A 12,225-nucleotide genomic window follows, 5' to 3' on the forward strand; every position below is an offset into this window, starting at 1 on the left:
TTGCCAGGAGATTCAGTGTCGGATGAGAACCTGCCTCCTGGTCCATAGACAGTAGTCTTCTTTCTGTGTCTTCATATGATGGAAGGGACAGGGAGCTTTCTGGGGTCTCTTTTATAAGGGCACTCATTCCATTCACAAGGCTCCACCTTCATCACCTGACCACCTCCCGAAGACCCCACCTCCTAGACCATCACATTGGGAATTAGCTTCTCAACATGTGAATGGGGTTGGGGTGGGGAGATGCAAACATTCAGGAGAGAGCAGAGAGTATAAGGGAGTTTATGAAAAGTAGTGCGGAAAGATTTTAGCATCAATAGTTCCCGGTTCATTAACAGAAAGAATGGAAAAACTGAAACTTTGGTTAACTCCCATGCTGTTTGGCTATCCTGCTTTTACCTCACGGATTATGGGGTTATGTGTGATTTCTAACAGCTTTGAGGAAATGCTATCTCAATGCAAAATGATTCTGAAATAGAGGCATCAAAATCATAGCCTGAGGCCATCAGAATCTCTCGGGAGGCTTGCTGGAAGGCATATTCCAAGATTCCAACCCAGCTCTACTTAATCAGAATCATAACCATGAGCCCAGAGGAACCTGTATTTTGAATAAACTCCCTCTGTGGCTCTTAAGGCCCATCAAAGTTTGAGAACCCTTGCCAAAGCCCCAAATCAGGAGCAAGCCCAAGGAGTCTTGAACTTTTCTGTCCTTAAAGAAAACAAAAGTTAACAGAAAAGAGAGCATGATTGCTTTATGGAGTTCTCTCAAACTCCTGGAGAACTGTGTGCACATGAGCTGTAATCAGACCCAGAAGGAGAAAGCTGTGATAGGAATGGTTTTCACTGAACCCACAGAGCTAGTTGAATGAGATCAACAATCTTTGCCAAAATCTAATCGTGCAGAGCCGCCATGAATAACTTTAATATTTTAAAGCCCCCACAGCATAGCCAGGATCTCCAGCCAAACTCATGGAGCCTTTCCAATGTCAGTGCCATCTTTTGTTTAAAATTGCTGCCTGTCAGGGGCCCTTCCAAATCAAAAACATTATTTATAGAATGCTAAGGAAATTCTAATACCAAAATATGTGTTGCACCAGTTTGGACAAAAGTTCCGGTGGAAGGAATCTCCTGAAACATTTTTATGACACCATCTATTTAGGCTTGACCAAAAACAATGTTTTAAGGAAATTTTCTTATTTGATATTTGGATACCATATGAATTCTCTAAGAAAAACCAGAAGTATGAAAGGGCAAATTATAATATTACTGTTTTTGGTTGTATCTTCTTTTTAGTTAAAAAAAAAAAGTTATATTAAGAGCAGCCATCCTACATCGTGAAATTCACTAACTGCCCTCTGCTAACTTTGAGAATATTACCATATTCATGTTCTCAAGAATTTTGACCTACTAGGGAATCCTGAAGAATAATTAACACCTTCAAACTTGTACTATTTCACATTATTTCTTCATTATCCTGTTCTTAAAGTCACTGGGAAGTTTTTGTTGGTTTGACCTGCTCTGTTCTGCTGGTCAAGCTAGCTGAGTCCTGATGCCTGAGTCCTAGATTCTCGTTTCGTGGGTCTGAGGTGAGGCCCAGGCAATTACAAAGTACAACCAGGGTTGAGATACACATTTATAGCCAATGCAATAGGTTTTCCCTAAGATATTAGCAGAAAGGAAATTCTCACTGTGTCTTACATTCTTCAGATTCAAGGGTTTCTGAATTCAGAGGGTTTTTCAGCCTCCAATTTTGTTGTGCAAACAAGCCAATTGTTCTATGAATCCCACAGTTATGGGATCTAAGTCTCCAGGAGTCTCTGAGCCTAATTCTTCCTGCCTCTGCTAGAGTAACTTAGTGGCTCCAAACTCGAACATTGGAGTAAAAAGGAGTGTTATTTCTGAGGCCCTCTTTCAGTGAGGCCAGGTTATGTATACAGCTTTGATAATGTGTGTTACGGTAATGAACTAGCAAGACATGTTGTCTCCTTGGTTAGGTCATCTGGGCAGAGCCTGACACGTCGAGGTGCTCTGAATGCAGATGAAGTGAGGAGAGGACCAAACCGAAGACTGCCTGCTGTCAGTGTTTGAGGGTGTGACCTCTAAATTCTAGTCCCTACCACGTTGACCCCACTTGACTCCCTATCTACCACCAGCGGTTTCTCATCTCTGGTTTTGCTCATTTCCTCTGTCTGGCATCTGTTCCTACCTTCCCCCTCCCCACTGAGATACTCTTTTCTCTCGTCTTATCAGACTGTGCTCAGGTCTCCTCTCCAGTGGCCCCTCTCCCAGAAACTACTCTGACATTCAGACTGGTTCTCTAGTGAAGCTTTCAAACGAAGCATAGTTTAGGGGGCCCTCACTTGCATGCGTCCCTTCTAAGCCGGTGGACAGGGTCCTAGCCGTGTTTTCACATGGTTGTGTTTTTAAAATAAGACGTGCTGAGGTAAGATGCTCTAACCCTAGTTGTTTCAGACTCTCTACTCCAACTCCCCTTCCATTAAACTCCCTTTTGTGTCAGGTAGCATGGGAGTGACCATGAGCACTTTGGGAATCAGGGTAAAGGGACATTGAGTTTGGAACACATTTGGTTGGTTTAATGGAAAAATATATTTATGTGGTTGTCAATATAGGAATGGTCTATCAGTCAGGGTTCAGGCAAAGAGGACCAGTAGGAAATACTAACATGATAGATGGATGATGGATGATAGATACATAGATACATAGATACATAGATAATAGGCAAACCTCTATAAAGACATAAGGAATTGGCTCACGTAACTGGGGCAGACTGGCTGAACAAGTCTGCAAGGCACGCCATCAGAAAGGGAAGATAAGGAGAAGCTGAACTCCACGGGCCAAAAACGGTTTCCTAAAACCAGAAGTTTGCCCTCAACCCCCACCCCAGGGAAAGCCTAAGCCCGATTTTGAGGGACCTTTTAACTGATTAAGTCAGGCCCATGCAGGATAATATCCCCGACTTAAAGTTACCTGATTAGGGACTTTAATTACTTCTGCAAAATCCCTTCACAGAGCAGCTAGACTCATGCTGGATTGACTGAGTACCTGAGTTCAGCCCCGTGAAAAGGTCACATCCATCAGCCACCTCACAGCTTCTGGGAACGTACCTACCATCCCCTGTATCAGATCGGCCAGCCCTGGTGGAGAACCGGAATTTATTCAGCAGCATAAGCATATCCCAAGGTACCCAGGAGCAAAGTAAGTGGATTTAGAGAAGAAACAACATTTGAAATATTTGAAACCAGATGCTAGTCTAGAGAAATTCCTTCAATTACCACAGGGGAAAAAACTGAAGTAGAAATTTCAGTTGTCATCATAGCCGAATCAAAATGGAAGGTTGAAGTAATGCAGCATATACGATATAAAAGCATTGTGTGGTTTTCCTCTCTCTCTCTCTCACTCTCTTTTTTTTTTTTTTTTTTGCTGGGAATGTGATACAGAGCTTAATCAAATATGCCACTTTACCTGTAACTGAAAAAACATTTTTGGAACATTTCAAAAAAAACAACTGAGAAATTCTTCTTATAGGTGCTGGCAGACTGCCCATTTGGATGTGTAGAAAATATACCTTTTTTTGTCATTTAAAAATTTATTTGTTAAAAGGGCACCTGGGTGGCTCAGTTAAGTGTCTGCCTTCAGCTCAGGTCCTGATCCCAGGGTCCTGGGATCCAGCCTCACATGGGCTCCCTGCTCAGCGGAGAGCCTGCTTCTCCCTCTTCCTCTGCCTGCTCCTTCCCCTACCTGTGCTCTCACATGCTCTCTCGTGCTCTCACGTGCTCTCTTGTGCTCTCTTCCTCTCTCTCAAATAAATAAATAAATAAATAAATAAATAAATAAAATCTTAAAAACACATTTATTTGTTAAGGAATCAGAATAAAATGCAAGTCAAATGAATGGGAATATGAAACAAAGCAAAAAAATTGGCCAATAGAAAATTGAAAATGAAAACTTTGAAAATTGCAAAATGAAACCAATAGAAATTATTCTGACATCAAGATGGAAATAGGAACAAGAAAATTTTCAGGTCATTCCCAAAGCAATAATTTATTAATAGGAAGAGATTAATTTCAAGTTGAAGTAGTGAAGAGACTCTTAGGTTATATGGTAATTTAGTTAATGATGAGAATGAAGAGAACTGAATCACAATAACCATTAGAAAAATATTTAAATTGTTAGCTGATTTGACACAAAATACCAACCTCACCGAGCACTCATAATATGCCATTATAAAAATGTCAACAAACTGATTAGTGATTATGACCAGATTCAGAGGTATTTACAATTACTCGTTATACGCACATGCACACACACGTGAACTCAAAATAAATGCCCTAAGTATTAGTGCTTATAGATGAATGAAATTCAAAAGGTTTTCCCATATTTGACCTTAAGCCTAAAATTTATACTACATTATCAATAATAAGTTATAGAGTTAAAACTATAAACTATCAAAGAATTTTTCAAAAATTTGCTCTATCATGCTCAAGACTGCCTTATCTTTCTATTCTCCCTATAAAAAATATTGCAAAACCTTTGCCATACAAAGGGGTGTGATGGTTAATTTTACATGTCCACTTGGCTGGGCCATGGTGCCCAGATATTTGCTTAAGCATTATTCCGGATATTTCTATGAAGGAATTATTTTGGATGAGTGTAACATTTAAATCAGTGGACTTTGAGCAAAGCAGATTACTCTCCTTAGTGCAGGTGAGTCTTGTCTAATCAGTTGAAGGCCCTAACAGAACAAAGAATGAACTTCTTCCTTGAGTGAGTCTGCCAACAGACTGCCTTTAGACTCCAACTGCAACTCTTCCCTGGGTCTTCAGCCTGCTCACCTATCCTGTATGTTTTGACTCACTAGGCATCTGCAATTGCATGAGCCTTTTCCTTAAAATGTATCTTTCTCCATTTAGATAGATGATAGTTAAGTAGATAAAAAGATAGATGAATGATAGATCGATGGATAGATGATAGATAGATAGATAGATAGATAGATAGATAGATAGATAGATAGATAGATTCTATGGGTTCAGTTTCTCTGGAAAATTCTGACACAAGGGATAATGAAAAAGAAGTGTTCTGAAGTATCTGATAGGCTGAACTGTGTCCCCCCTGCCCCCGCCAAATTCAAATGTTGGAGCCCTAATCTCTAGTATCTCAGAATGTGTCTGTATTTGAAGATAGGATCCTTAAGGAGGGTACTAAGTTAAAAACAAGGTCTTAAGGTGTGATCTAGTCCAATCTAACTGGTATCTTTGTAAGAGTAGGTAGGACACACACACAGACACAAGGGACTCCTGCACACAGAAGGACAGCTATATGAAGGGGCAGCAAGTGGGCAGCCATCTGCAAGCCAGAGAGAGAGGCATCAGAGGACCCCCCCCCCCAGCCAGTACCGTGACCACAGACTTCCAGCCTCTAGAACCGTAAGCTATAGGAAAGCTGAAAGAAAAGAAACTTGCATGGTTTAAGCCACCAGTCTATAGTATTTTGTTATGGTACATCCTAGAAAACAAATAAAAGGATATCAGGCAGTTAATTATTAAAAATAAAGTATAATTGTCCTGAATTTTATGATATTTGTTATAGCTGCCAACTTCAAAAAATCTGTAATTTCTCATTTCTTTTTTCATTTTGAATAAATTTTCACTTTTGTACCTACTTTTTTGTATTATCTTTCTTCAAGAGGGCCCCCCCAAAGTTAACTTCTCAGACCCACAAAACCCAGCTCTTGCACTGCTGAAACCATGTCTGCATCTGTCACTGCTCCATTAATACCTTAGACGTACTTCAAATTGAAATTATGTGAAGTGGGCGTTGTGTTACCTAACCTTACTGTGGTCATCATTTTGCAATATATATGAACATCAAATCATTATGTTGTACATCTTAAATGTACACAGTTGTATGTCAACTATATCCCAATAAAGCTGAAAAAAATGTTTTAAAGATTTATTTACTTCAGAGAGTAAGAGGAGAGAGCATGAGCAGGGGGAGGGATAGAGGGAGAAGCAGACTCCCTGCTGAGTGGGGAGCCTGATGCAGGGCTCAGTCCCAGGATCATGTGCTGAGCCGAAGACAGACACTTACCCAACTGAGCCACCCAGGTGCAAGCTGAAAAAATATCTTAAGCCTATTTCTACCAGTGCGTCTCCCACATTGATGTAAAATGATCTGTGCCTAGACACCTACTAGGCTGTGCACGTCTTGTGGACAGGCACTGTTCCTTACCCATACTTGAATCTCCAGGGGGTAGCTCAATGTCTGGCACACGTAACAGAGGCTCCAGAAATATCTGACGGATGAATGGGCAAATACACAACCAGATGCAGTAGCGAATACTGAAAAATGAATCAAGAGTCTGCCAGTCTCTACAGATACCAATTTTAACTTTAGAGTTCAAGTTACAGACTATTCACATTGCCTGAGCTCAACTGGAGGGAAAAATATCCTTAAGAATCTTCCAGCTGCTGGATTCTGATACAAACCTGAAGCAAGCAAGCCACTAACAAGAGTACTTAAACATTTAATCCTCCAAATAGAATATCTGGTTACGAAATGAAACAACTCAACTCCAACAACCAAAACCAAAACTGCATAAACTGCTCTTCACCACTCTATATGCCTCTCCCCGCCCCCCCCCCCGCAAAATAGCCTAGATATTTTAGTATTGTATTTGGATACATGTGTGGGTACAAATGACTTAACTATCTGATTATATGTTTGAGTGGATAAAGTGAGTGTGAAATACAACGCTCAGTCCTCTGCCAAATACGGACTGTTTCTTGAAAAAGTAAGACGTTTAAGTCTGAGATACATATTTGAAGTCCAAAATATTTTCTGTGCAACTGCCGCTCTGAGTTAGAATCACTTTTGTGAAAAATTTTGATATCATGCTCACTATGTATTTCTCCACATTTTATATTTCTAATTCTCTTTTGTATCTTGAGGGGCAAAAATACATATATTAGGAAAAGGATACATATAGAGTGAATATATAGTGTGTATATATATTAGGAATATATACTACGTATATCTTATACATATATAGCATATATATGTATAGTATATTTTAGTATATGTAGTATATATTGTATATATTATATATTATATAATATTTAGTATAGTATCTATATAGATATATCTCTCTATAGTATCTATATATAGTATCTATATACTATGTATATATACTATGTATGTATAGTATATGTCTTTATATATATCTTTCCCACTGAAACTTCTTCAAATGGAAAATGCTTCATTCCTACCAAGAAAATAAAAAGCAGCTTGTTTCCAACTGTTTCAAGTATGAGAGGGAATTGCCTGTGCTCAGCAACCTTTTCCACAACTGCCTACCTCGCACTTCCTATATCTTTCCACCCATTATTCATCTGATTGGGGTATTAGAAACTCCATCCCAATCCCGCCCAATGTTCAGCTTCTTCATCTGTTTTGAATTACAGACTTACCTGAAAATCTGCTCTTTTCTTCCCAGAAAAAAAAAAAAGGTCACAAACACAAACGGACACAGTGTTTTGCATGCAATTTTTGGACATTCCTAGATCTCTTAACACAGGCACCTGAGTCCCGTCCGGAGACCTCAGGTAAGGAACTCCTGCCCAGGAGCAAGCCCTTGACAAAGGCAAGAATGAGCTGATAGTGTGGTACTTGTGTGAGATGCGAACCCTCCGAAGTATTACAGTGTACAGGAAGCTTTATCGAAAGCAACATTTTTAGGGCAAAAAGGAATTATTAATTATTAAAGTGAGAAAAAGATATTTAAAGACCTAATTCGCAGTAACAGTGCCTTTGTTGAACCCTGACTTGAATCAGTGTTACAGGGGAAGATCTGGGAAAATTATGCAAGTCACTGTGAGAAAAAATTCATTTTATACCTAGTGTTTAAGCAATGTATCTTTTCAAATAGATGAAGGGTTTCAAGGATTCCTCTACTAGTCACAGTGCTTATTTTCAGAGTAAAGTATAAAGTAAATAGATAAATAAGTCACACTTCAAAGAAAATTGACATTTACCAAGATCACCAAAATACACATATATTAAAAATAGACCTTGTCTTTGATGTTTATTTCACATTATCTAAGTACATCCAGTTATGCAAATTTACATTTTTATTTCACATCTTTGTGTTCCTGATATACATATAACAGGAAAAAGAACACATTTGCAAGATTCAGCCTGGAAAACCTTGGTCAGAGAAAACAAGATTCTCAGCTGCCTCCTCCTTTCTGCATGTGTACAAATACAGTTCTAAATAACCGAAGTAAAAATCAAGATTGGTAAGAGAAAACAGTGACTAAGTTTTCATGCCACCCGAGGTTATTGGTACTTGATTTTTTAAACGGTCTTCTAATCTCCGAATTACAATTCAACAGGTAACATTTCTTTGGGAGCTCCTTAAACTATTTCAGGAAGCTTAGGTCTCTGGGGTTCTTCTAACCCACATGGGGTTGACGCTCGCTACACACCAGTGATGCTTAAATTTTAAGCTGGCATTCCTGTGCTGTGTGTTCACCTAAGCTATTTTTTCAAGTGGTAGTCAATATCCTTATCCCTCTTTTGTGAAAATCCCTTGCCAGACTAGAACATGAGCAATTATTTCTTCAATTAGGCAAAGAAAAAGGATAGGCCAGGTCAATACAGTACTACTTTTAAAGAAAACAATCACATTGCATTAAAGACCTTAACATTTTAGTTATAATGTTATGAAATTCAAATATATCTAAATCACGTTAGGATACTAGATGCCTGCATGCTCATTCTGTTCGATGTTGCCCACAAGATCTTTCATATCACTAGTTCCTGGACTTGATCTGCTGTTAAAATAGAGAGTGTTTTCAAAAGTGTTCTCTTGAGGTAAGTGCACACGTCTTTTCTTATAAAAGAAATATGCTGCGAGGCCAGCACCTGTTATGATTAGGAGGACCACCATGACGACGACTCCTGCCACGCTGGAAGACTGTTTGGAAGGGCCCATCTTCCTTGGGTCAGCTAGGAATAAATAAAATCATGAGGAGAAAGGTGGAGGGAGGCAAAAGGTAGAATGCTATGGAGAACAAGACAGCTTTTTTTTTTGAAAAGCTAAATTGCATAAATGTCCTTTCATGTCAAATATTCTTTGCCATTCGTCAGACAGAAATGCAGGACATGAAAACAGGAGCCCGTGTGACATCAAGGATTATTTTAGAAGTTAAGATTATTATTCAGTTGCAGGAATATTCCATCTGTTAATCCATGTTTTTTTGTTTTGTTTTTTAAAGACTTATCTATCTATTTGAGAGAGAGAGAAAGAGAGTGAGAGCAAGAGCATGGGGAGGGGCAGAGAGAATCTCAAGCAGACTCTGCACTGAGGATGGAGCCCTGCCCAGGGCTCGATCCCAGGACCCATGAGATCATGATCCAAGCTGAAACCAGGAGTCGGGTGCTCAACCAACCGAGCCACCCAGGGACCCCACTTAACATCACTGTCTTAAAATATGTACACCTGTTTCAAAAAAAAAAGGTAAGACTCCTTACAGATACATCATATGAAGATAAATAGAATAGTAATCATAATGACGATCTTTTTAAGAAAGCAAGGGAGAAAATTAGGGAAAAGAGAAAATAAGAGTACTGGGAATCTGAACTCAGGAGTATAATTACTTAACAAACAGCATCCAGGAGGCTAATATGGTTTGCAGGCAAACCATACATCTCACTGAGTTTTTTTTAGCTGCCAACAAAATTGGTGAAGTAAGGTCAGTTACCCTTAGTTACCGGATACAAGTTGTCTATAAAAATAAAATTGAAAACATTGCTTAAAAAAAAAAAACCCACAAGGATTCCTGAGAGAAATGTCTCCTGTGGCTTCCACAAGCCACCTCTGGAATGCAGCACTGTCTTCAATAATCACTGTGGTAAAAACACCAACCTGACTCCAAGGTCTGCTTTCCTAGGGCGTCATTCAAGGGAGGTTGATGACACAAGGACAAAGGCTAATGTAGCTCGAGCAATTGTACTGAGAGTACACAGGCATATGAAGGGATCGTTATGGTTTTTAAAACAAGCAAACTGCATTGATATATTACGATACAGAACTTAAAATTTCATAATGGTCTTACCTTTTGTTGTAATTAATGTGTGAGTAGGTTCAACGTCAACAACTGTTTGCGAAATAAAAAAATTAATTAAATACTTCTAAAAACCCATAATAATTGCATTCAGGTAGTGACTATTATTTTGTTCATAGATACAAGGAATCCTCCATATTTGCTTCATGGTGATATGATATATAGAGATAGAGGATAGATAAAGAGAATCTAGAAGACTTATGTATGTCTGTACGTATTCATACATACATACACTGCACCAAAGTGTCTCAAACAGAGCTAGAAAAGACTGAAGAAGTACACAATTCCAAAATAATAAAATCTACTGGGGGATAGAGTGTTAATTTATCTAATCCATTTATTTAAATCTATTATCTAATTAACAATTTTATCTCTCAGGAAGGATATTACGTGAAGGGGAATGGCATAAAATATTATTAAAGTCTAGAGAGTAACCACATCGTGGGCATAGAACACTATTAATTCCGCCAATCCCTATCTTTACATGATCTGCCACTTAATCTCAGAAGAAGGTTTAATTGGTCTTACATGATTTATTCCATAGTAATCCCTAATCCCTTCTGGTTTGGTGGAGATGACAAACTTTACCCCTTTTCCTTTTATGCTGTAAGGCTTTTGTAAACTCACCCTCCAAACCGCCTGCAACTTCACAGTCCATATGCCTGGGTATCCCATCATAAATGTCTTGTATACCCAAATTATTATGTCAGCCACGCACAGTATGCTCCCTCAGAGCTGTGGACAACTGGTCACCAGGGCAGACTGGATTTTCCACTTATGCAGGGGGAGAGTTTGCATGGGACCTGTAACTGCATTATAATCCCACACCTGACCCCTTAATAGTTGAAAGAAATAATGGCCTGTGAACGTAAGCACTGCAAGGAAAATTCTTACTTACTTTTTGGTCTTTTACAAATATACCCTTTGTAGGAAGAACAGTGAATAGTATTCCAAAATCCAGACGATGCGGTTAAAGCTACACAATCATTTCGTTCACTAGAAGGATCTCCTGTGTTCCAGTTGGCAAAGGAGACTGGATTGTTGTTCACCCACAACCACTTCCCTGATGATCAGAAAAAGTCAGTAAAAACAGAAGCTAAAAATCACCCATCTTCAAATAAATTCAACCTATTCTTGCACAATTTCTCAGCATATTATTTTATACTATAATCAATAGTTATTTACAACCAGACTTTTAGTATGCAAGATTATAATGACCAATTATTACAGAGAAAAAAAAAAAACGAAAAGAGTATGTTTCTTATATAGCTTAGTTCAAAATTGATTCCTAATTAGTACAAATACATATACTTATCCTTCCCTAATTTTTTTCTGGCAAAAGATAGAAATTATTTTTTTTAAAGCTCTTAAACTAACTTAGCTACAGAAAACACTCATTTAATCAACAGCCTTCAAGATAGCATAATATGTGAGTCACTTAAACTTTCAGTTCTTATTTTAAATGAAAATACAAGTTCGAATTTTCAAACTCTTCATAAATTAATCGTTACTTAAGGCAAGAGTTTCTGGAATGGAAAACTTGTTTTGCACAGAACATTTTGAAATATCTGTGATTAGATAATTGTTCTGCAAATTTACCTTCAACATTTCTGAACAATCCTATCCAAAAATTGGTTTTGCTTTGAAGTGGCTCTACTCGATAGGACAGAAAACTTGATTCAGCAGCACTTTCAATGGAAGCCAAAGAGGAGCCTACAAGGTATAAAAAAACAACACAATGGAACTACATTTAAGTACTAAAAATATTTTTACAATGACAGTATTGATAGTAAGAGCAATAAAAATCACCCCAACATCTCCACTTAAGGGGAAGAATTCCAAAGAGTACACATTTGACTTCTCAAAATTTCAGTTTCCCTTCTGAAAATATGATTTTGGGGTGGGGAGACTGGGTGGCTCAGTCGTTTAAGCGGCCAACTCTTGATTTTGGCTCAAGTCACGGTCTCAGGGTCATGAGATGCAGCCCTGCATTGGGCTCCGCACTAGGCATGGAACCTGCTTAAGATTCTCTCTCTCCCTCTGCCCCTCCCCTACTCGTGCACTCTTAAAAAAAAAAATTTTT

General features: G+C 38.6%; 1 protein-coding gene across 2 annotated transcripts in view; it reads right to left on the reverse strand.

Annotated features, from left to right (window-relative positions):
• Window positions 1-8,072: 8,072 nt before the first annotated feature.
• Window positions 8,073-12,225, reverse strand: part of MRC1 (mannose receptor C-type 1) — a 91,935-nt gene continuing 87,782 nt past the window's right edge. For both annotated transcript variants that reach the window (XM_045787544.2, XM_045787553.2), the window contains exons 27-30: window positions 11,742-11,855; window positions 11,041-11,205; window positions 10,134-10,175; window positions 8,073-9,024 (exon numbers count right to left, since the gene is read on the reverse strand). In XM_045787544.2, the coding sequence (XP_045643500.1) occupies window positions 8,774-9,024; window positions 10,134-10,175; window positions 11,041-11,205; window positions 11,742-11,855 (572 nt within the window). In that variant the 3' untranslated portion in view covers window positions 8,073-8,773. The remainder of the gene's footprint in view (window positions 9,025-10,133; window positions 10,176-11,040; window positions 11,206-11,741; window positions 11,856-12,225) is intronic.

The sequence above is a fragment of the Ursus americanus genome, chromosome 31 (assembly GCF_024610735.1).
Source record: "Ursus americanus isolate L20-20 chromosome 31, mUrsAme1.1.p, whole genome shotgun sequence".
Taxonomy (NCBI): Eukaryota; Metazoa; Chordata; class Mammalia; order Carnivora; family Ursidae; genus Ursus; species Ursus americanus.